This window comes from Alligator sinensis, unplaced genomic scaffold (genome assembly GCF_000455745.1).
Source record: "Alligator sinensis unplaced genomic scaffold, ASM45574v1 scaffold366_1, whole genome shotgun sequence".
Classification (NCBI taxonomy): domain Eukaryota; kingdom Metazoa; phylum Chordata; order Crocodylia; family Alligatoridae; genus Alligator; species Alligator sinensis.
In genome coordinates, this window is record NW_005841851.1 from 3,491,023 (window position 1) to 3,516,257 (window position 25,235).

General features: G+C 46.1%; 1 protein-coding gene across 1 annotated transcript in view; it reads right to left on the minus strand.

The window, feature by feature from the left end:
- Positions 1-25,235, minus strand: part of MORN1 (MORN repeat containing 1) — a 170,616-nt gene that overhangs the window by 64,719 nt on the left and 80,662 nt on the right. The window contains exons 11-12 of the mRNA XM_014522951.2: positions 11,676-11,809; positions 7,531-7,616 (exon numbers count right to left, since the gene is read on the minus strand). Of these exons, the coding sequence (XP_014378437.2) occupies positions 7,531-7,616; positions 11,676-11,809 (220 nt within the window). The remainder of the gene's footprint in view (positions 1-7,530; positions 7,617-11,675; positions 11,810-25,235) is intronic.

Consider the following 25,235-nt stretch of genomic DNA (forward strand, 5'->3'; position numbering starts at 1 on the left):
TGACCCCCCCCGTGCTCCCCCAGCCCCCCCACAGATACCCCGCCTGCCGGGGCTCTGGCCCTTTAAGGAAAAAAAAGCCGAGAAAAGCCCCGTGACTCACTATTCCTGGTGCAGCCTCCGAGCTTCAGGGCCTTGTGCAGAGCCCCCCACGTGGTGGGGGGTACCAGGGATCACCCCCTGCCGGCAGGAGTGGTGAGTCCCGGGTTTCTTCAGGGTTTTTTTTCTCTTAAAGGGCTGGAGCTGGCTTGTGCAGGGCAGCTGTGAGGGGGAGCCAGGGCGGGGGGGATGGAGCAGGGATTGCTCCCTGCCCGGCAGTACCCACTGAGTGGGGGGGGGGTTTTTGCCCCCAAGTGCTGAGAGCTGGCGCAGGTGAGGCAGCCATTGCTAGGCCGGGAAAGGGGCGGGGAATGGGCCTGGCCTGGCTAATTTGGAGATTCGGCCGAACTGAATCAGGCCAGTGATCCGAATCACCAAATTGAATCACTGTCCCCCGAATCAGCCAAATCCGAAGCAAATACTAGCTGCTTTGCACAGGCCTACTTCCAAGGGAGGTGGTGCTCTCCCCTAACTTGGGGGTCTTTAAGGGAAGGCTGGATAGTCATCTGACCCCAGCACTCTTTTCTGCCCACTAGGCAGGGGGTTGGACTCGATGATCTGTTGAGGTCCCTTCCGAACCTAGCATCTATGAATCTATGAACTAGATGTTTCAGAGAAAGGTAAAAGTGGACAACAGACAATAATAGAAAATAACCTGCCAATATGGGAGGTTTCTTCCTAATGCCTACCAGCGAGCAGATTGATTAATTACCCAAAATTAGGTGGGTGTTAATCCCAAGTACAATTTCTTTTCAATTTATTAAATGTAATTGTGAATCTCCTACACAACCATCTAACTCCAGTAAATTTTTGCCCTCAGTAATGCCCAGTGACAAAGAAGTCCCTTTATACGTTGTATAAAATAAATAAAAATAAACCCTTTATTACTTTAACTTAGTTGCTTTCAAATTTAATTCCATGTTTTTCTAATATTATAAGGAGCAATAAATAGGAACCTCTGATTTACCTTCTTAGTACCATTTATTATTTAGTTTATGTTTATTGTCTCCTTTTACTCGCATCCTCTTTAAACTAACAATCCCAAAGACCTTTCTGTTCCTATTCAGATTGAAGTCTTCCTATGTCTCTACTTAGTGTTGTTTCTTTTCAGATGGAAGTCTTCCTATGTCTCTACTTAGTGTTGTTTTCCATATAACACTGCCTTGTGCATTTCATGACTTTTCAAATTTCTTGAAGATGACAAAGTTTTTTTTTTATAATCTAGAAACCATGATTAATCATAAAAAGAATCACATTTCATAGACAGTTAAGTTAGTATGGGTGTTCACATGAAAAACTATTAAAAATGCAGAACTAGGTCCTACAATAAAGAATAACAGTAAAGCATACTATACCTAATAGAAAAAGATAGGAAAAATAGGTTCCATGATAGACTTCCTTCATATCAAGATTTTAAAGAATGCTATCAGCATTAAATGCAAAATAAGATGCAGGAAAACAGCAACACATGATCCATACATCGGTTATAGCTAATGTCACCTCTGTCACAACCAACATAATGCTAAAGGTGCACATGGTACCTTCCTCTTGCAGATGACAACTCTGCCATCTGCTCCAGAGGATGTCTCTCTATTCAGTTTGCTGTAAGAAGAGATGCAAATTAGATATCCCCTATTCTTCTATTTGTTTTATACAGAGAGCATAATTTCTGCACGAACATCCAACTGTGTTCTCATCCTCTTTATGTCACGGAAACCTCATTTATCAGTCATTCTTCTCCATATGAAAAGAACTATAATGAGAAGCCTTTCTGTCATTGCCCTGATCCTCTGAGTCAGTAGTTTTCACTTCCCTCTAATATTTGCAACTTCGGCTGAAATTTTATTTGCTGTCATTTCATACCCCAGCCTTTACACAGGCACATCTGTGGATGGAACTTGGAAAAGGCTTAGTATTTGCCTTCAGGGTTGCACAAGGATTAGATGGCTCTGAAAAACTAGACTTTTGATCTGTTACATTTTCAAAAGGAAGCCAAAAGGGAAGTTTGATCTATTATACTGAACTTAGGATGTGATTATTCCAGTGCAAATCACCATAGCATTTAAATACATTTTTTCCACTGGGTCATCTGGGCAAGAATATTTATATTATGAGGCTACTGAAGAGAAACGTCCATGGCATATTGCATTAGTATTTTTCTCTTGAATAAGAAAAGTGCGAAATACAATAAATTGTCTATTAAACAATTGTTTTTACTTTTACTTGTCACAGATAACATCCTGATGGTCCTTTCAAAAAGCAACTTCTAAGAGCACAGCACTATACACAAGCCAGAAGTGTGTGTGTGTGTGTGTGTGTGTGTGTATTTAAAATTCCCATATAGGCTAAAACAAAAAGCAGATCTATAGCTTTGTATTTTGAAGATAATCTTGTTATTGAATAGAACCAATTTCTACTAGAGTCTCAATATTTCAATGCATCAAGTAATTTAAACGTGATTCAAATGTATCACCAGTAAGACTCCATAATTTAATTGTACTGGAATGAATTACCTTCATCTAAAAAATAGGCAGATATAATGTGTTTTTTGTTAAGAGCCAGTGTTTCAGTTAAATAAATTTTATCACCACATTTTTAAGTTTCTGCATAAAATACTTATTGATAACACATAATACAGAGGATTGTTGTACTCTCTCAGGACAAAGAGTGTAAGAGTATAGGTGAAGGTTACATTTAGCTTCTGAAAATCATAAATCAAGATCTCCACTTTATATCTAAACAAAGAAGCACAAAAGATTCACATAGCTATAAGCGTGCAAAAGCTTTTCACGGCTTGTCTAGAGTGTGTCTTCTAGGGATAGAATTAGAGAGAAAAATGGAATTATCATAAACAGAAGACTGCCAAGTCTGACTGACACAAACAGAAATAGGATCCTACAATGACTGCCTCAATAGTTGCATATTAAGCCTGGCACTTCTACTCTTTTGTCTCTTCTGCTTTTTCTGACATTCCTAAATCTCAAAACAACTCCAAAGAGGGTAAGAGTGAGAGAAGACCAATGGGACAGAACAAAGGCTGATGCCTTCAGAGCAGAGAAGCTGTGAGGAGTGATTCATTTCTTCTGTTGGCTTGTCTGTGTCATAATTACTTGTCAGGCTGATTGAAACCATCAAGACTGTGGTAGAAACCAAGTTTTCAAGAAAAACAGATTCTCTAAGGAGGGGAATGCTTTGGATAGAGACTTGTTTTATGGTTGTTAAATCTTAGTTTTGAGAAGAGAAAAATACCACTTGGAGCTACGTATTGACTATTCAATTAAAAAATACCCCTTCCTTTCATAATGGGGGAAAAGGAGGAGGAGGGAGACCTCTTAGTTGGATGTGCAAGAGTAGGACATAGAACCTGGAAGGAAAGGGAGGAGGTAACAAGACATGCTTGGCAAATCAGGAACAAGGTTTCTGAGTTTCTTTGAATCCTTCAGGTCTAATTGACTGGGCTAGAGGGACCAGACAGGCTGATTAGCTCTTGCAATCCCCAGCCCACTCCCTCCATCCCTCCAAACAATTCAAACTCTGCAATAGCTTCTTATTACTGTAGCTGCCTTTTTCTCCGACCTGTTAGCTGTAGTAGAAGAGCTGTGTGTTAGGGGTGTGCAAAACGGGCCCTATTCAATTCAGATTCGGCCTGAATCAGGGACAGTGATTCGATTTGTTGATTCGGATCACTCTCCCCAATTCGATTTGGCTGAATCCAAATCTGGTGATTTGATGCTGATTCAATGAATCAGCGATTCGGACACAGGCACAGCTTTAAAAGTTTTTTTGACATACCTTGAGGTAGCAGTGCAGCTTGTGATTGCTGCGGTGCTGAAGTGCACGGAGTGTCCCACAGCAGTGTGGGGGGCTTTCCAGCATGCTTGGCAGCGAACCCCCTGCATTCTCCCAGCCTGGCAATCAGCCGCAGGGGAACCCCAGGTGCCCCTGCCCCCAGACCCAGGAGGCACCAGTCACCAAGCCGGTGGGGTGCAGGGGGCCCCCCAGCATGCTCCCTGATGGACCTGAAAGTGCTTCTGGTCCACTTCCTGGTCTGCTGGAGCCCCCGTGCTTCTGTGGAACGCTGCATCTGCCCCAGCACCACAGCATTCAGAGCCTCTGCTACCCAGAGGTACGTAGAAAAAAAATTTAAAGCTGTATCTACAACTGAACTGCTGAATCTGTCTAAATCGATTTGGAGAGATTAAAGGGTACTTTGATTCAATTCGGATTCAGAGATTTGGCCACCAAATTGGGTCGAATCTCCACCGAATCAAATCAGGGACCGAAGCTTCACACAGCCCTACTGTACGCTTCCTTCTGGATTTAAAAGAACAGAGCTTGGAAGATTTATACCAGAAAAAATGAGACCGTTTCACTCATTGCTAATTGTAGCAGTTGTTCAGGACAGTAAAAGGCTAAAGCAGCCGGCTCCTAGAGACAAAAGATTTACTTAGGATTCCACTGGTGGACTCTGTGCCACAGAAGTATCCACAGATTCATGTCCCCTCTTGACTATGTATCCCACTTCATCCTGCAACTGAAGGAGGGGAATTCACAAGCTAGCAAACTCACTGGGAAAGGCCAAAGAAGGTATAACCTAAAGTATGGGTTATATGGTCTGTAAAAACATACAAAGCCTAGCTAAATGTCTGTGAGAATTGAGGACAGGTGCACTGTGGTCACCCTTCATGTCAAATTAATAAACTTGTGGGCTGCCCCTTAAATTCATCCTTTGTGTCTGCTGTTCATTTACTTGGACTCTGCTTACCAACATAATTTTTTTTAGTGTGTTCACAAAACCAGCTCAGCTCTAGGTTAGCCCAGGGGCTGGCAGGGAGCACAGGGCCAGGAAAAAGCTGGGAATCTGCCCCCTGCTCCCAGGAGCTGCCTGCTGGTAGGCTTCATTGGCAATCCCCCTGCCCCAGCAGCAGGGAGCTCTGGACCCCGGCTCCCTGATCAGGGGCAGGGGGCTTGGAAAGAGTTCTGAGGAAGGGGCAAGTCCCAACATCCTGCCCCGATCTGCTGGTGGGGCAGCTAGTGGTGAGGTACTGGTTAGGCAAGGATTCCCTGCCCAGGAAGGGGCTCGCTGCTAGCTGCCCCACCAGCAGATTGGAGCAGGGGGCTGGGACCTGCCCCTCCCCCACAGCTCTTTCAAAGCCTCATGCCTCCATCGCCTGATCAGGGCATGGGGCTGGGAAAAAGCTGTGGGGCTGGTACCTGGCCCAGACCGGGACAGTTCCTGGCCAGCCCAGACTGCGCAGGGAAGTCTGCACATGCAGCCTGAAGCTGGCTGGGAACTGTCCAGTATCAAGCAGTTTCCTACCAGTTCCAGACTGCATGTACAGGCTTCCCTGCACAGCCCAGGGCTGGCTGGGAACTGTTCCAGTCTGCACATGCAGCCCAGAGCTGGCTGGGAACTGCCTGAAATGGGACAGCTTCCAGCCAGCTTCGGGCTGCATGTGCAGACCTCCCCACGCACCCTGCGGCTGCCCAGAAACTGTCCCAGTCCGGGGCAGTTCCAGGCAGCTCCAGGTTGGGTGGGAAACTCTCCCTATGCAGAGAGCTCTCGGCCCCAGCTTTGCGATTGGAGCAGGGGCTGAGAGATTGCTCCCTGCCCCCAGGAGCTGCTTGCTGCCAAGTTGGGCGCTGGTGGCGGAGCCCAGGCCGGGACAATGATTCCTTGCCCCGGCAGCAGGGAGCTCCCAACTTCAGCTCCTCCACAATCACAGAGCATGGGCTGGGAGCTCTGTCACGGGTGTCTACCCTGGCAGTGGACAGCTTCCTGGAGTAGGGAGCAATCTCCCATCCCCTGCTGCCTGGGAGCAAATTTGCCCCTGGTCAGCTGTCTACACATGCCTTGCTGTGCAGTACTACTCGGCAGTTAATTTGCTACCTGCATTTGCAGGAAGCAAATTAACTACTGAGTAGAGCAAATTACTATGCAGAAAGGGTCTGCACATGTAGACAGAGACACTTACTGTGTAGTAATTAGCTCTACTGTGCAGTAAAGCCTCTTGTGTAGATATGTCCACTGAGATACATAGATGCAGCTTTTCCTTTTGGCAGTAGTTATGTTTATTGTGACTGCAACTATCATAGTAGTCACCTGTATTCAGCAATTCCCTAGGCTGTGAATCTACCAACTACCCTTTATGGCTGCAGGATCTACATTTTCATTTTGATTTTTTTTTCTTGCTTTACATTAAAATAGCACTTGTTTTAGCATTTCAAGGTTAACTGATATACTAATGTCTGCTTGAATCAATTACTCTGAGGCTAAGGACAGACATTCAAAAAAGCCTGAACATGAATTGATTCAATCTTTGCAGGTTAGTCTAACCTGGCTAGGCTGAACTAGTTTGTAACCAGACAGACATCCCCTCTGAACTGAGATAATGCAGGCACATGCCTTCAGTGGCTCAAGCTAGAAGCCAGAGGGCACTAGAGCAGCCCTCCCTTCCCTTCCTCAATGCTGAGCTGGGGGGACGTGGCCAGGACCTAGCAGGACGCTCTGATTAGGGAGGGGTTCCCCCCCTCGCTGCTTCTGACCAGCCCAGCAGGGAGTTGATAACAGAGCATTTAGCTGCCCCATCAAGAAAACAAAAGAAGGTAAGGAAAGAGAAGAACAATCACATAAGATCTGTGGTAAGCACCGTCTTTTCTGACATATCAAGAGCACAAAACTTGATACAGCGTATCTCCTTTTCATTCTTTAGATCAATTCTGAATTTTCTGAAAAAAGTCCATCTCTCCATAGAACCATATTCATTTTCTGTGCACTATAAGAAAGATGATCCCTATATGATCACATTTGTCCAAACCAGCTCTGCAAAACTTTACTTGCCCAGAAGCCCAAGGAGAGCAGTTATTTCTTCATAAATAGTATCCCCCTCCCTTTTATTCTCAGTGTATATCTATCCTGATGGCAATGCCTGACTGCTTTTTGAGTATACACATCCAAACTAGACTCAAGATAGCTACCTTTGCCAGCTGCAAAATTCTCCCAGGAAGCTTGGTAAATATGCAACCTACAAATCTGGTGGCAATTTTGAAAATGATCGAATCTTCTTTTACTTATGCATTTCATAGAGGAAAACTAAAGGCAAAGCTGATTTTAAAACAGGAATTAAACCAAAGCTATATACACATTTCCTGACTAAGTTCTTCAGGTATATGCATGCATTAGTTAAATCACATACAAATCAAGTTCACACAAGTATCTAGTCCAAAATAAGCTAAAGACACAGAAATGTACTGACATAAAAGCATGAAAGACAATACTATATGAAAATTATGGCAGTGGGCAACTAAGACAAACCAAGGTCATTACCCAAAAGAAAAGAGCTGGTTAGCAGTGGCTTTTTTCAGGGAGGTAAGCACTGCTTGCAGTGAAAAGCATCCTCCAGCTGAGCAGCAGGAACACTGATTCACACATACCTGCTGTCTCCAATTTTCTCTTGCAAGACTGTCATCTTCTCAGCTTTCTCAGCAGATATTCTGCCACTTGGCTTTCTGCCTCCTTTCTAGAGCAGAAAAAAGAAAATATATTAACTGCCAAAAAATTGAGTTGTAATTTATGATGTGCTAGTGTTTTCCTCTGTATTGATAAGTGAAAATAATTACTAATGCAGAGTCATCACCACTTGGATTTGGTGGCTTTCAATGTGTATATATGGTTCAGAACCCACTATACCTTCATACCATTAATTCCTGAAGCAAAATTAAGCCCCCACTACTACAAAAATCATAATTCCTTAACATTTTCTTGGGCCAAATCATAATAAGGAATATGGTAGTTTATACAGCTCTATATTTTAAAAAGCTCAGACTATTTTGGCCATCTGATCCAATCCTTCTTACCTGTGCCTGCATTTATAGGATTACTGGCTGCTTCATTCCCGGTAAGGTTTAATCTCATCTGTATCTGAATGTAGTGATCAAGCCTCATCCACTCACTTTGCTGTTCTCCCAACCACAGCTGCCCTACCTGTTAAGACTTTTACCCTGAATTTTTCGTTGTTAACTTCGAGCCATTGGTCTTTGCCCTATCAACTCCTAACAAATCTTAAGAAAAACACTTTAAAAAATCTACCTTTATTTTACATTAACATCTTCCTTTTAGTTTCCGCATAGAAATTATTATAGAATTTGGCCCCCATTATCTGATTAGATTAGTATTTTTAAACTTCAAGAGAGTTGAAGAGATCACTTTTCAATTAGTTTTTGGAAGTCCTAAGGACATGAATCATTGTTTTAAATAGCCTTCCAGATAAATACCATACTTGCCCAAAGCCAAGACAACTCTGAATTTAAGAATCACAATAATTAGATTCTGTACATTTATAATTTATAAATGCTTATTGTATATTTATAAATTTGTTACAATTTACCATGTATATAATCTAATTATTGGAGAGATGTCCTAAATTTGTTCCCCTAACTGCTTGCTGCAGTAGGGAAAACAATGGCAAGGAAGCAGGCAGTGGGGGGAAGGCATGGGACAGATGCTGGGGGAGTCAAGCAGCTTGACCCCTGCCCCCTGCCATATTGTACCTATCGCCTGTACCTCCAACCACTTGCCCCCTGTGCTACCTGCCCCTTGGCACCTGCACCTCCCTATTTCTGTACCCCTAATACCTGCCCTCCCCCTAATGCTGCCCCCCTACATGGCCTCCCTTGCAGCCTCTGCCCTCTGCCTACCCTCCACCTCTCCTGACACCACTACAGCCTCTGCTCCCCTGTGCCTCCCCCCATCCCCTGCCACTTACCCTCATTCTGGCCCTGGGCCTAGCCCTGCTCCAGCCTGGGACACAAAGCATGTGTTTACTCCAGCCCCAGACTGCCTGACACCACAAGTGGCAATGGCAGCAGCTCCAGCCTGGGCTCTAGGCTCCAACTGGAGCTGCCGCTGCTGCCATCAACACTTACTGGGCCAGGCTGGGGCTGGAGCAAGCACATGCTCTGTGTCCCAGGCTGGGGCAGGGCTGGAGCTGGAGTGAAGGTAAACTGTGGGGGTTGGGGGACAGATAGCAGCTTTGACCCTGATACTGGGTCAGAGCTGGAGTCAGAGTCACAGCAACTGCCTGGTAGGGCTGTGCAAAATGGCACTGTTCCGTTTCGCCTTGAGTTTCAACGGAACAGTACTCCGTTTCGAACTTCATTTCAAGTTGAAACAGCTGTTCCGCTCCATCAAAACAGAAAGGCTGTTTTGATGCTGTTTTGACGTTTCACTGGGGATGGGAAGGCAGCCCAGCACTAGATTGCATAGAGGGGCAGGAGGCAGCCCAGCTGGGCTGCTTCCCCATCCCCCATGCTGGATTGCCAACCTGCTGGGGCGGGAGGCAGCCCAGGTGGGCTGCCCCCCCAGAATTTGCCCCCTCCTAGTGCTGCTGCCCACCCCAAGCACATTCCCGGCTCAGCTCCCCCACCAGGAAGAGCCCAGCACTGCCCCCAGTCCCAGCCTGCAGTGGCAACCCACCCGTGCCCCACACACAGATCCAGGGAGTACGTGTGCCCAAGGCCTCCCCCAGGGGTGTGTGTAGTGGTGGGATCTGCCTCCCTCTTCCTGTGCCCCCTGGACAAGCTGCACGGCTGAGTCCTGTACCCTGCTCTGGCTGGGCAGCACCTGCCCCTTCCCCAGTCCAACTCCCTCCCTTACTGCAGAGGCCTCGATCTGCCCTCCCCCCCACACCCCTTCCCTCCCACCAGACTTACCAGCCAGACGCTGCTGTCCAAGCTGCCAGGCTGGCCATGTGCATGCTGTGGCTGTGTGCATGCATGTGACATTCATCTGCAACTTTATCGGCCACATCAGCCAAAAAAGTTGATTGCCAATAATGTCAATTTTCCTTTTACTGGTGCTGATACAATATGGACCGATGTATTGGTGCACTTCTAATCATTACCATTTCCATTTTACACATAAGAAACCAAAACACAGATAGATAAAGAAATTTGTCAAAGTTTGCACCAGAACTGGGAACAGAGCCTGGATCTCCTGAGCCTAAGGTGTTTTCTTCAAGGCTGTTTTCCTCAAGCACTGTTGAGATGGGACACAAAGGAGCCCCACTATTTTATCCATTAAATATTTTGTTGGCATTCTGGACCTGCCTCTACAGCCAATTCATTGCTGTCTGATTCAAGGAATAATGATAACCTACAGTGACAAGTGCCTTTGCCCATGCTTTGAAAGTGCTACAAAGAATCACAGAAATGGTCATCAGTCAGGCTAGGAACAGACACTGCATCTGTCCTGGGACAAGTTGTGTCTGTGTTTATCCTGGAACAGAAAAGTCCCAAGATTGGCCTGAACACATAACACCCTACCAAGCACTGTTGCTTTTCTGCCATTGACTAAATTATTCAGTTCTGGGACAACCATTCAAATGTACTTCACAATCTTCCAAGACAAACTCTTAGCATTTTTTTATCCCACTAACTTTTTTAAGGTTTGTCCCAGGACAACAATCATGGATGTTTGAATAACTCCATTTTGTGTCAGAAGAAATTAGTACATTATTAATATCATCATATTATTATAATTTTCATATCATTATAACTGTGGTAAGATGTGTGAATTTCATGTCAAGCATGAGATTGTGTGCAGTTCCCTCCCCATCCACTCCCCAAAATCTGTCAAAAAGACATTTAAAAATTAGCTACTGTAATAGACTTTCACAGGATGTTATGTAAAGTTCTGAGGTGACTTTTTATAAAAATGAGAGCCAACAGCAGGTCACCATAGTGTTATGACATTATCTCCTATTAACCTGGAAGTGATTATGTTCTGCTCCTCAGTGGGAGCATCAACAGAGGACGCTATGTCATCATAGCAATGCACTACAGCAGTGTAGCATCGTCAGGCACAAATTTTGATGCTGCAGCTACATCGCCATAGCAACACACTCCCTCACTATAGTGCATTGCTACGGCGACATAGCGGCTAAAAATAACCATGCGCCGAATGCACAGTGCAGTATGGTCTATCACTGCACCATCATTTAGTACTTCCAAAAGGATGTACTAAATGATGGCGCAGTAACAACAGTGCCCTAGGGGTACACGTAGATGCACCCAGTAAGTAACATTCCCATTAGCATTTGGAAGTTCTCACTTGAGATAAAGCACAAGATCTGGCTCGCCCTGCATTTTGAGATCATATATCCCCATTTATTTTCTTCTTTATACTAAAACAATTTTGTGGGATTCTGTATTTCTTCAGGTCTTGAAAGAATTCATATTTACTTTCATCTGTGGATGATTAACATGGTCTCTTGGAGGGACAAATATGCCAGAAACTGCAACCCTAACTAATGAACATTGATTAATATGGCCATGGCAAATTCTAATTGCCAGCAGCCAGTAATTATATTTTCTAATGTGACAGCTAGGCATTTGGGTTTTTTTCCATTATCATCATCACTATGGAGTAGCACATTTGGTACGCAGGCTCATAAAACATGATTATTTTGCAAAGATGTACTACTAGCATTGATACAGAGAAGTATCTCAGAGAACTGATGGAAAAAATATCCCACTTGCGTAAGACAAATTAAAGATATTTATCCAGGGCATCTTCTTACTTTGCTTACTTCATCCACAAGCAGAAAGGACAGATAATTAGCTGGAGGAGGTGCAAGCAAGATGTTTCTGAAAATTGCACAGCCATGCTCCACTCTCTGACTGGCAGGAGGACAGGGACGTTCATCTTCAAATACTGAGAAGTAGCAAAGGAAACACATTTAGGAAAACAGTGATAAAATGCTATCAGCCTATTAACTGCTATGATAGATGCTAATGTCTTTCCTGTGTGCTGGATTTGGCCACCCTTGCTCAAATTGAATAAAACTTTACTCCATCAACAATCTTATCAATTATCAAAGCATAAAAATACAATGCAAAGGGTGCATTCTATACGTACATTTAAGTGCAACTAAATTTACTGTGTATTAGCCTAATTTAGTGCTTAAATTTAGCAGCGATTTTGGCAGGTGTCTACACGTGGAGAAACTTGGCACAAAATCTAGGGTCAAGTCCCTCCAGCCCTATCATGTGCCCCTGTGGCCACTGGGGGGAGCTCCAGCCCCTGGCCACCTGGCTGCCAGCAATTGGCAGCCATGTTGAAGCCCAAACCTGCTACCACCACTTGGCAGCCATCTTGGAAACCCAGGTCCACACTCTGATCCCTGGCTAACCCCTTCCCTGCCCAGGAGCAGCGTGCCCAGCACAAGGGCAGCACATGGCAGCTCCCTCCTTGTCCACCCTGTCTCCCCACGCCATGGCTGCTCCAGCTCCAGCCCCAGCCCTCACCCCTCACCCCTGCCAGCAACAAACAGTGCTCCATACTCCTGCTGGCCCTGGTGCTGGCCCTGCTGGTTGTAGCAGCCCCCACCCCTGCCGCAGGACAGCCACACACCCACCAGTGGGGGGCCAGGGCACTGGCTGCAGCAGGCCTGCCCGACCCCCTCTTGCACTCCCTGCTCCAGCACACCTGCCCCACTGCCAAGACACCCCCTATCCCCTGCCTACCTCCAACATCACTCTCAGGCCAGGCACATGTTTGAGACAAAAAAGCTTTATTACTCTCACAACATAGACCCCCATCCCTCCCCCCTCAACACATAGAGCCTCCTCCCCCTCCCTCCGCAACACACAGAGCCCCCTCCTCCCTCAACCAATAGAGCCCCTCCACCACCCTCCAACAATAAAAACCTACTTCCAAAAGTGCACACTATTAACAATAGTCTTAGTCTCTGAGTCCCAGAGTGGGCAGCCATGGGGTAGAGGTACCTAGAGGGCAGAGCATGGGCACAGGCACCCAATATCCTGGCCTTGGCCAGTTCCTCCATGGATGCACATGCCTCCATGGGTGCACATGCCCCAGGGGGATGGCAGCCGCAGGTTCTCCAGCATGGGTGGCTCCCCCTCTACTTGGAGCTGTTCATGGCCAGTGGGGCTGGTGTGGGGTCCTCTTCCTACTGCTGGCTGCTGTGGCTCCATGCCCGCATGGAGCTGGAACAAGTGGCAGGCCTGTGCCCAGGCAGGGGGCTGGGTGGCTGGGGACCTGGAGCAGGGGTTGGGCCAAGGGCTCTGGCAGGCTGGAGGTGCTGAAGGGTCTCCTCCCAGGGCCCAGAGGGGGCCTGCTGTGGGGCAGCAGGGCCATGGACAAGGGCCAGGCAGTGGGGGTCATGGGTGTGAGCACCAGGCCCAGGAGAGTGTTCAGGGTCCAGCAGTTGGTGTCTGCAACCTCCACTGCCAGGCCTGGAGGCCCACCAGCTGCCAGAGCAGCTCAGTGCAGTCCCGTTCTTGGGCCTGCATCTGTGCCTAGTGCTCCCGCTGGGCCCGATTCTTTACTTCCTCGTGGGTGATCTCCCAGGCAATGTCTGCCTGCCAGGCTTGCTCCTGCACTTCCCATGCCTGCTCCCATGCCTCCCACTCCTCTGCCACTGCTACCAGCTGCTGGAGCAGGAGGGTCCAGTCTTGTGTGCACTGCTGGCTTAGCCAGCGCATGTGAAGAGTTCCAGCGCTGGGTGGCAGCGACCCAGAGCCTGCATCCCCCATGTCTAGATGTTGGCCCTGCAAAGGCAAGACACAGAGGCCTTTTGTAAGTTTGCAACATTCCAGAGATGAGATGCTCTGCACCAGGGGCCGAGCGCTACCTAGCCTCAGATTGGGGGTCAGCCATACGCAGATGCCCAGGGAGCATGGTAAGTCAGCCGGGCAGTTCTGGGCCCAGCTGGCTGCTGCCTGAGCTCCCTGTCTCCCCTTGCTCCTCTGGGACCGGTGGCCCACTGGGTGCTGGCCACAGGCAGCCTGCCTCCCCCACCTCATTCCCAGGGTGGGACAGGCCAGGCTGCTGGCAGCACCTGCTGCCGCAACTCCAGACCCTGCTCCCCTCTCTCCCTGCAGGCCAATCACATTGCTGTGCTGCCACCCAGCCCACAGCACCCAGGCTCAGGGCACACAGGGCTCCTGGACAACTGGGGCAAGGGGCTGGCTATGCCCCTGCTCTGCTCTCTGGGGAGGCAATCCAGGGCCACCACCCCCCTACATTGTCACTGCATGCCTAGTGTGCCTCTGTTGCATGTGTTCTGGGCAGTGCATGATGAGCTGTTTATGCAGGTGAAGAGGTGCCCAAGCCACTATGCCCTGCTGATGATGATTCTCTTGGTGCCCCAGGCACACCTGTACTCCTTGCTTGGGACCTTGAGGTATGATGGTGTGGGCTGTCCCACAACCTCTGCTGCTACCTGGAAGGCTACTTGTGGCAGCATTACATGTCCCTGCCTTCTACTGCTGAGGAGGACATCACTGCCAGCATCAACACCTTCCTCTGGGTGTAAGAGGCCCATGCCTGCCCAGCTGCAGGGACATGGACTGCTTAATAAAGTTCTGAACCGTGTCCCTCCTCTCTGCATGCTGTGGTAGGAGTGAAACACAGGGTCAGGGGAAATACAGGCAGGCCAGCCAGGGGCAGGGGCCAGGGCCAGGGCCAGGGCCAGGGGCAGGGACTGGGAGGGCCCTCCCCAAAGTGCAAGACTTACCACGTGTCCAGTGCTGGTGAGGCTGGAGGCTCAGTGCAGGCTTCCCTGTCAGCAACAGTGTCTGGCTGTGCCCAGTGTCCTCAGCCCATGGTGTGCAGTGGGCAGGCACCTGGGGAGGAGCTGGTGCTGGTAGTGGCAGGTGGTGTCATGGCTGGCTGCTCTTTGTGGCAGGGTCTGGGGGTGTGGAGCTGGTGAGGCAGCCGCTGGCCCGGGCTCTGCAAACTGCTAGTGGGTGCAGCAGCCAGGGAAGTGGGCAGGGCACTGAACACGTGAGGGTCCCTCCTCCAGGGAGGTGTCATCACCAGAGGGGTCAGGGTGGGGTGAGGCCTTGGCCAGGCTGCCCTGGCTGGTGAAAACTTATGGGTTGCAGCCTGGGTCCCCAGGCACCAAAATGTTGGTCAACTTTCGCATAAAGGGCATGGTCTTGTGGGCATGACTGGACCAACGACTGTGGTTGGTCACAGCCACCCATTGCAGCCACTGTGTCTTGCTCTTTTATGTGGCACTCCCATGCTGTCTGGGAGTGCCTTCACGCATGCATCCTGCCCAACAGGGCCTTATAAATATGGGTGTTTGAGCACCCACCACATGCAAACTGCCTCTGGACCTCCGTATCCTCCCAGAGGGCCATGAGGTTGCCAACCTCCTTCTGGCTCCAGTTCGGACCATGGGTGGAAGGCTCAGGTATGTGTACATGGGTGGTGATAGTCCTCAACAGGGAGGACATAGTGGTGCATCTTGCACCGGTTCTCTGGGACCCCGTGCAGCTGTCCTTGTGTGGCTGACCCTGAACAGCGGCCAGCAGTGCTCAGCAGAGGGGCAGAGCCAGGGACTGGGAGCCGCGTGGCAGAGGCACTTCACCACAGGACCTGCAAGGACAGGTAACAGTGCTGGGGGTGAGCAGGAGCAGAGAGCAGGTGTTGCCCCTCCTACCAGAGGCAGCTAGGTAACAGCTCTGAGGAGATGTCAGGGGGTGCAGCAGGCTGCAGCCCTTTGCCACACCTGTGGCCAAGCAGGAGCTCTGACCAGGGGACAGGACTAGCAGAAGCAGCCTAGGTCCTATACAGTGGGGCACAGGGCCTGCAGTGCTCCAGGGTCCTGGTGTGTGCACCCCAGGACACAAAATGGCTGCTGGCTTTTATAGCCTGCAGGTAGGGGCTGTCACAGAGTGCCTACCCCGGGGCAGGAGAGGCACCCAGCCAGGAGCCCTGGCGTTGGGCTTAGGGTGGACCGCTAGTGGCTTGGCAGATCCATCACTAAAGTTAGTACTGGGTCACTTCTACACGTGCATTAATGCGCTTTAAGTAATCACACCTAAATTTGATACCTGCATTTGCATTTGCAGGTATCAAATTTAGGTGTGATTAGCCATTTTTACCGCACAGTAAGGGAGTGCACATGTAGATGTGCACCCATACTGCGCATTAAATTAGGCTAATACACATTAATGCATCTTATTTAGATGCAAACAAAAAGAATAAGGGTAAAGAACCAGACTCCAGCATTTTTTGTTGCAAAGTAATACACTGAAGGTACTGTAGGAATTAAATGTACTGAGTGATACATAACTTTCATGCAAAGTAGCAAATCTTGGTTTATAGGTACTGCATCTTTTTTTGTAATCCCTTCCTGAAGTCTTATAACACATTCAGTATATCTGTTGTGACCACATGTAACTTACAGAACTCAAAATAGACGATATTTTATATTGTTTATATATGGAACTCTAATCGGAACTGGTCAAAGCAGATAGTTTCTATAGAGCCCCCTACATAAAGTTGCATAGTTTAATTTCTTCTTTAAATCCTAAATATGCACAGAGAAAACACCCCCCAAAAATTAGAGAAGCTGTGAGAAAGGTTTTAATTTTCTGTCTTTATTCCAAAGACTGAGCTTGGTTCTAATTTTATACTATTGAAATTCAGTGGTAACTGTACCCCAATCAAGGAGTTAAATAGATATGAAGCATGAGAGGAGAATCAAGAACCTTTAACCTACATGTTTAAAGTTGGGTACCTGAAGTTAAGCTTCTAAATTTATATGGAGGAACCAAAATAAAAGTGGACTAACTTTCAATGGCAAATTCCAATTGATTGCAGCATAATTTCAACTTGGAAATTCAAGGCACTTATTCAGTTGCCAAAATATGGTCTTAGGAGTCTTAACTGTAGACTCATGGCTATGAAAATGATAGCCATTGTTTTTTAAAGCACACAAACATGAAGTACACAGTAGCTCCCCTCCTCATCACAAAAGAGCTGAAGTGCAGACAGTTACATCTATATTCATACATAGTCAGCAGCAGCTAAAAAATAAAACAAGGTAGGTATGTTCTAATACTATCCTGGTTGTCCCCAATAAAACCAGCAAGAAAACTGTTTGTGAGGGGAGTCTTCAAAGAGTGAGACCACTGAGGAACAGTCCAGGGTGTTGGGGGATAGCCTCTGTGTCAAAAGGGATGTTGCACGTTCCCTAAGTATCCCCAAATTGCCGGCTGACCCAGAACGGGTTGAGCAGAGAACCCCAGGGAAAAGAGAGAACTTACCTTTAGAACAGGGAGAGCCAGAGCTGCAGCGATGCGCAGCACCACCACCATGATTTAAAAGCTCCCTGTCAATCAATCTAGGCAGTGCCCGGCTGATGACATCAGCCACAGGTGCCACCGTGGGAAATTTAAAAGGCACGCAGAGTGCCGGCAGGCGAAGAGAGGGAACTGCCTCTGGGTCAGCAGAGGCCAGGGCAAGGGTGGTCTCAGGGCAGTGAGAGAGCAGGGTGCTAGGGCCGCTAGGGAGTCATTTGGACAGGGGAAGAAGGCCCCAACAGGCTGAAGATGGAGCAATGGGTCCAGCCTGGCTTGGAGCCAGCTCCCATAGGGAGTGAAGATGACAACAGACACTCAATCAAGGTACTTGCCCTTAATTGTTAGTTCCTCCACAGTGGAGGCTTTTGTGTTGTTGTTGGTTGTTTTTTTTAATAACACTGGCTATGATTTCGAGAGGCCACAGAGGCCAGGACCTCAGTGGCCCTTTACCTAAGGGCCACCTGGGTGCGCAGGGCCTAGAGAATAGGGAGCAGGCCAACAGCCACAAGCAGGTCAGAGAAATGCTATCTGACCCGACTGCCAATCCACTAAAGAAGCGGGGGTCGGGACATCCTGACGACGAACACTGAGATTGGATATAGCCGAAGCTACAGCACACGACCGTAATGCCTCAACACCTATGGTTGGCTTATGGCTGCGGTGTAAGGGAGCGGAGCGCCACTGTCTACCACGTCCAGACCCTAGTGGGAAATCCACATTACAGCACTGAACCCCTCCTTAGAGGTCCATTAACACCAAGGCATGGCAGGAGAGTTGAGGGAGAAGACCCTGCTCTGGGTACTCTTGAGATCGGTAGTTGAATAAGCGAAGGTGTTATAGCCTCCCACACAACTTCTCATCCCTGCAGAACCAATTTGGTTAGGCAGGTAGTTCTGTATGTGGAAGTGGAACGGAATATCATATTTTCTCACATAAAACACAACCCTGTGACAGGGGCAAGCTTTCACGCCCAGTGGAAGCACCAACCCGCCTCCTGTCTATGGGCCAGCCGCCCAGCTCACTCATCTGCCACGCCCTGCTGTAATAGTATTAAGATATTACTTAGGCGAGAAGCTGCCCATTTCGAACCCTGATGTTTAGGGGGATATCTGCAGCTCCGTTCCATCCCTACACTGTGGCCCAAGCCTCACAGATGGCATCCCAGGCAGCTAAACTCAGCTGTACTCTTCGCCTATTAGCTGTGGTCCCCTCTCTGGGAACTTTGGCTCCCCCTTAGGCCCTGGCCCCATCTCAGGCTAGTCGGGATCCCGAGCTTCTTGCTCTCTGGGTCCTGGTCCCAGCCTAGATCAGTCAGGTACCTCGGGTCAGGTTAAGTTGCTTGGCTGCTCACAGGGTTCAGGGGTCTCCCATTCTTGGCTCAGGTGATTTGCAAAGTGTGCCTGGCCCCGCGAGATCACTCACCCCAGCAGGCTCAGGCGCTTCAAGAAGCTTACCTGGCCTTCCCTGCAATATATAACCTGAAGGTGGGGGCTGAGGTTAAGGTGCCCCGGCCCACTTTCCACCAGGGAAGTGATCACTCCTGGTATTTGCATGGGGACTGCCGTGCCACCAGCAGTCCCACCAGGCCTTCCTGCCCTGGTAGGGTGTAGTTTTAGGTCATGCTCAGGACCAATGAGGCCTCCAAGCCATCCCCATAGCCTCACCCTTACCTCCAAGGTGTTCCTGGCAGAGCTCAGCAGAGAGATGTTTCTCCTCGGCCGGCTGATCACAAACTGCCTTCAGCTCAGGGAGCTGCGTCTCAAAATGGCCGCCCTCAACAGGCACCTGCCTCTCCCTGGCCCAGTCCTTGAAGTGGCACCACCAGTGCCCTGCCACAAACCCCAAATAAAATGACTTGTTTTTGGAAGGCAGAATGTAAAAACATTATTTTGTTACTGTAATCTTTTATCCTATGTAAAAACTGTAAAAAGAAGGAAGCTCTAATTGTAAGAAGTGTAGTTACCTCTATGGATCCTTAATTTTATCATTATATGGCATTATAAAAAGTTAAGTCTACTTCTGCAAGGACGTTCTTTAACGAACATCTTTCTCTCCATTAGCTTTTGCTGTAGTAGCAGTATTTATGTTCTGGGCAATGAATAAGAACCATATTGCTTACAGCCTTATTTCAATTTCTTAATGCACTAATAGTTTCAATAGGGACTCTGTATCCACTAGGTATGACTACCACCTTTTTAATTGATAACTGTTGTCCAGTTCATTTTCCAGCAAAGTATCTAACACTGAAAAAAGCAGTCTTGATACTACTTTTCTTTTAAGGGAGAATTGGCATAACAATCAGTAGGGAAGGGAAATCAAGTTCAGGAAAAAAAAAGACTGAACCAAACTCATCCTTTCTGGAGTGGTTGACCATGTGGAGGGAAGGGATACCAGCAGCTTTTTAGTGAAGAAATAAGACAAGGCCCAAATGTAGATAAACAGTTAAACTTCTGCCTGTTTGAATAAAGCCTAACCAGGTTTGGCAAAAAACAAATATTTATCCTTCAAAATGCATTAAGCGCTGTGGAGGGCAAAGTCTTGCATTTTGAGCAAGCACAAGAAGCCACATACCTCTGAATTCTAATCCTGATGGAGACAATGACTAGCTGTGTGACCTTGACTAAGTCTTTTCACCCTCTGTGCTTCAGTTCTCTCATCTCGAAAAACAGGACAATAGTTCTGCTTTGCCTCACAAGGGATTATTTAATTATCATTAGCACAGAGCTGTGAACAGAGAAAGTGGTTTAAACTACCAAGAACCATAGCTAAAAAGACCTAATAAGTCATATAAACCTTTTCTAGTTTTAGTACTAAGTACACAACACTGAAATAATTAACTATGCCTTTCCTAGGTGCTATGTGAATCCAATTTCCTCCTCCTCCACAAACCCCTCTAATATTTTTATAATGTTCTCCAACTGTAGCATTCCCTTCCCTGACATATTTCAGAGCCCCCTCCACATTTGTGGAAGCCCTACATTTAAATAAACTGTGTATTGAACTGTAGTCCATGCCAAGAAAATGCTGGAGAACCTGTGACTGAAACAGTATCAAGTAACTGAATGTTCAAGAAAGGTGCTTAAAGCTTATGATTTCAAGCTGCCTGGCAAAATTCCTCACGTTGGTTGCCTCAGAAACGTGTGTCCTCGCTTATTTATAGGCATTTCTATTCATATTTCTGTCAGCCACATTGGTGAAACCACTATGCAAAACAGGTTTAGGCTGCAGTGGAGATAACACTGTACTGGATGCATTAAAATACCTTAGATTTCCTAGTAAGACCTACACATCCTATTTTTACACCATTTAAGCAACATGCAGGCAATACATCTGAACCGGAGAGTTACTCCCTAAATTCTCCCTTCGTGTCTATTTTAATTACAACAATTATGACTTGATCAGCAAGATAAAGGTCATCCTTTCACCTTAGGGGGGTGAGAACCAGCAGGATGACTAGTCTCATAACGACCATAGAAGATAGGGCAGCTTGACCTCTCTGGGAGTGAAATGTCAATTAATTATCTTTTTACAACCAAGTCAATTATAGCACACTAATCACCTGTGTAGGACATCAAGCTGAAGGTATTGGGAGGGGAGGGAGTGAATTATCAGCAATAAGCAACCCTCACTTAGAGTGATAAGGCAGCTATCATAAAACTGCAGATGTGATGCCTAATAACAGGACATAAATAGCTACTACATGTTTATGGTGATATCTAAATGCCGTAATATTTTGTTCATTTAAATGAACTCTTTTTTTTTTTTTTTTAAATAAAATGCTATTGGTCCTAGGGGTAATAGATATGTCTCATTTAAAGGTGACCAGACACACTGCATTAGTCTTTAATGCTAGATTCAATTAACCAAGAAGTTTCATTCATTAAAGAAGGAAGCGGGAGAAGAAAAATTCAGCAGAAGAAAAAATAAGTACATGGAGGGATTTAGAAAAAATATAGAAAAATAAATAGCAGCTTTCTAATAATTCTCTTTGCAGTGAGGACCAGGTAGATGCTGCACTGTCCCAGGCAAAATGACCCAGTACTATATTCTGCTGGTTAATTATTACTGCTACAGTAACAGTAACAGAGCACATTAGTGCAATCATTTCTCTGAGCACATATAAATATAGTTTACAATGTAAGATTATCCAAAAAACGTATATAGTATATGTAATTATAAAAGTTACATTTATGATCTCATCCGCATGCCTACTAAATCTATTTGTGTTCATATAAATAGTGAAATATATATGCAAAATTCGTAAAAGTACATGCAAATAGTACTAGCCACAAATGTGCATATTTACAGACGCAAGTAAGTTGTGTATGTACTCAATTTGTACAAACAACTTAGGTCTAAATATCCACAGAGAAACAAAAAGTATATGTGAAGTTGCTTCTGTTTACAATACTAATTAAATAAAATGGCAAAATGGTACTAGCTAAAAGATTTCATTTCACAGAATTTCCATTAAAATGAATTTCAGTCTTGCTTCATTTCCTTCAGCATAAGTGATAGTAAGAAAAGAATATGGAGTTATCTAGTCATTCCCTCCCTACCAAGGAGGTATATTATACGCCCTGTTGCAATTGTAGAATGGATATCACAAGACAATCTAGCATCAGTGGCTTTGCTATCATCATATGTATGTGCCAATGCTCTCATCAGTCTCTGAAAATAAACATTTGCTCTAACAGCAACTTGACAGTATCATCAGCCAGATACCACCAGGGGAGGGACTTTATCTAATGTGAGATTTCAAGCAAAGGTTGGCTCAGATCATGAAAATGGCTAATGTGTTGACCACCACTTTACCAGAACAAAATTATTTGGCATGCATAGGCACTAACAACATAAAAGACCAAAGAAAAGATCTTCAATTTACTGTAAATGTCAGCAATGTGATGTCAATTGTACCTGCCTCAAACACTGATGCAGCATCGAATACTTTCAGAACAAATATCTTATCAGTGAGAATGTTAGTTTCTGGCAAAAAGAAAAAAAAAAGGGTACCAGATAAAGCACAGATAAGCATACAAGGAGAAATCACTGAAAATAATCTCCATTTATAGTGTGAAATCACTATATTGCTTCTGAAAATTCTGTCTGGAATGTGGAATACCTGGAGTTATAAATTGGAGTATAAAGATGTCTCAAAAAGACAAATTGACAAAGGATTTATTTAACCCTAAAATACTGAATGCTCCCCAGCCCCAGATTTGAGGGCATTCAGCACCTATGCACCTTACCAGTCACAATGCAGTTCTTTAAGGAATTTTAGGCTCTACTGATTTTCCTCAGTTCTTTGAAAGAAACAGGAGAGAGCTCAGGCTCACAGGAGATAAAACAAGATTCTCAACTCTGAAAACTTAAGTCTATAACACTGCAAAAGACAGAAGCCAATGTTCATCTTATTCTGTTCTATACTATTGTTCCTAGTACATTCTCAAGTACGCTGCATCTAAGGAGTAGCTCTGTTGTTGTACAGAACTCCTTAAGTATTTTGAAAGGAAAAGCACTGTTTGTTCCACCTGCACTCTTATGAACATATGAAAGAGCATCCCACTAAAACTTCTATTCTCTTCCATATAGGTTCCCATACCATGATCATCACTGCAGTATATAAGCACTTTCCAGGAGTCCATTAGGCAAGGTGACTAATATCTGTTAAGTGTTTGTTCTTTGAGTATTCTATTACTGCAGAGATACACTGCTATTATACAGTTGTTTTCAAAAAATGCTTGTACGCTCTGTTTACCAGTGCTTTCTCCTTCCTTTTTCTGGCGCCTTAATGGAATGCTGCTGGTTTGTACTTGCTTTACATAGAAAGTTCCAATATAGCAGAATTGCACATGGAACATACAAAAAAGTAACATCTCTTGAATCAAGTATGCAGAATTAACCTCTGAACCAAAGGTACTATTTCTATCTAGAAAGTATAGTCACAGAAACATCTGTTTTTGCTGTCCCCACACTGATTTTGAAAGGCAGGCAAACAAGGTGTTATGGAGCTTTACAGTACACAAATTTTCCTACTGCAAATGAAACTACTGTTATGAAATAAGTTTTAAAATCATCTTTAAGATCTGTTTTAGGACTACCAAAATCTAAAGGGAACAACTGATTGCCTTTACCATGGGACCCTGAGCAGGAAAGCTCCCTTAATTCCCAGCATGTCAAGAGTTGAAGACGATTAGCCCTTTTGTAAGAGCCACTCAGCACCCCTCAGAATGAAGCTAGGTGATAAAGAGAATGATATAGAGAAAGCTAATGCATTCAATGCCTTTTTTTTACTTCAGTCTTCAGAAAAAAGTTTGGCTATCATGTGGTGAACGCAATGGGCTGCAAAAATAGGGAAGGAGACAAACATCCCAAAGTAGTGGAAGAACAGGTTAAGAATTACTTAGAAAAGCTAGAAGTTTAAGTCAGCAGGGCTGGACAGGATATACACTAGAGTACAGAAGAAGTTGGCTAAGGTAATTTCAGAGCCACTGGCTATCATCTTTGAAAATTTGTGGAGGTCAACTGAGGTCCCAGATGACCGGAAAAGGGCAAATATTGTGCTCATCTTCAAGAAAGGGAAGGAGGAGGACCTGGGGAACGACAAACTAGTCAGTCTGACAGACCGGGCAGTTCTAGGGGTGGTGCAGTAGCATGGCTTCACTCTGCCTTTCTCTGTGCTCAGCATGTGCAGTGAGCTCTCAGAGCATAGCGCCACTTCAGACCAGCTCCTGCTGAGAGCTCCACATGTGCTGTGAGCACTCTGAACTTACCACTGGTCAGCATGGGCTCTGCACAGAGTCCCTGCTTTCAAGAAGCTCTAGAGGTTGCTGTTTTTCCCTCTTCTCTTCCCTCCTATCCTCCTCCCACTCCTCCAGGAGTCGAGTTTAGCATCAGGGGAAAGAGGGGAAGAGTGGCCAGCAACATAGTCTCTGTTTTCAATTAGCTCTTAAGATTCCATGCTGTTCCTCCTTTCTCTGCTGCTAAATTTAACAGTGGGAAGGGGAGAAGGCAGGGCATGACTGAAGAGCAGCATGCTCTGGATCTGTTTGAAAGCTGTGAGGCACTTGCACAATGACTTCTCTTCGCTGCTTATGTGCTCCACCCCTGAATGAAGTGTCGTCACACCCTTGTTGCCACAATCCTGGATCAACACACAGACCTTAATACCAGGAAAGATCATGGAACAGGTCATCAAGGAATCTATTTCTAATCACTTAGAGGAGAGCAAAATGATCAGGAACAGCCAACATGGATTCATCAAGAACAAGTCATGCCAGAGCTGGTCATGATTGACCAGCTTGATTTTCTTCTATAACAAGGTGACAGACTTTGTGGACAGAGTATGGAGGGGAAAGCGGTGGATGTGATATACCTTAATTTTAGCAAGATTTTTGACACTGTCTCCCACAACATCCTCATTAATCAGCTAAAGAAATACAGACTAGATGAAAGTATGTAAGATGGATACATAGCAAGTGCTCAGTGAGTAGTCATCTGTCATACATGCTGAACACGCGTTTGGTGTCTCATCAGCAGGAGGTATCGAAGTGTGATTCCACTGGGGTCTGTCCTTGGTCTGATCTTTCTTAGTATATTCATTTATGATTTTGAGACTAAGACTGAGTCCACATTTAGCAAACTTGCAGATGACAGCAAGTTGGGTAGAGTTGCAAACACCCTGGAGGCTAGCACTAATGATAAAAAAAAACACGAGAAACTGGAGAAATGGTCTGAAATTAATCAAGTAAAATTCAATAACAGCAAATGCAAAGTTCTGCACTTGGGATGGAACAATCACATGCACAAACAAGGGCCTAGGAATGACTGGCTAGGCTGCAATTCTGCAGAAAAGGACCTGGTACTTACAGCGGGCCATATGGTGAATATGAGCCAACAGTGTGTTTGTGTCTTAAAAGAAAAAGCCAATAGCATACTGGGTTGCATTAACAGAAGTGTCAAATCAAGGGGAGTGATCCTTTGACTCTGCTTGGCACTGGTGAGGCCTTACCTGGAGT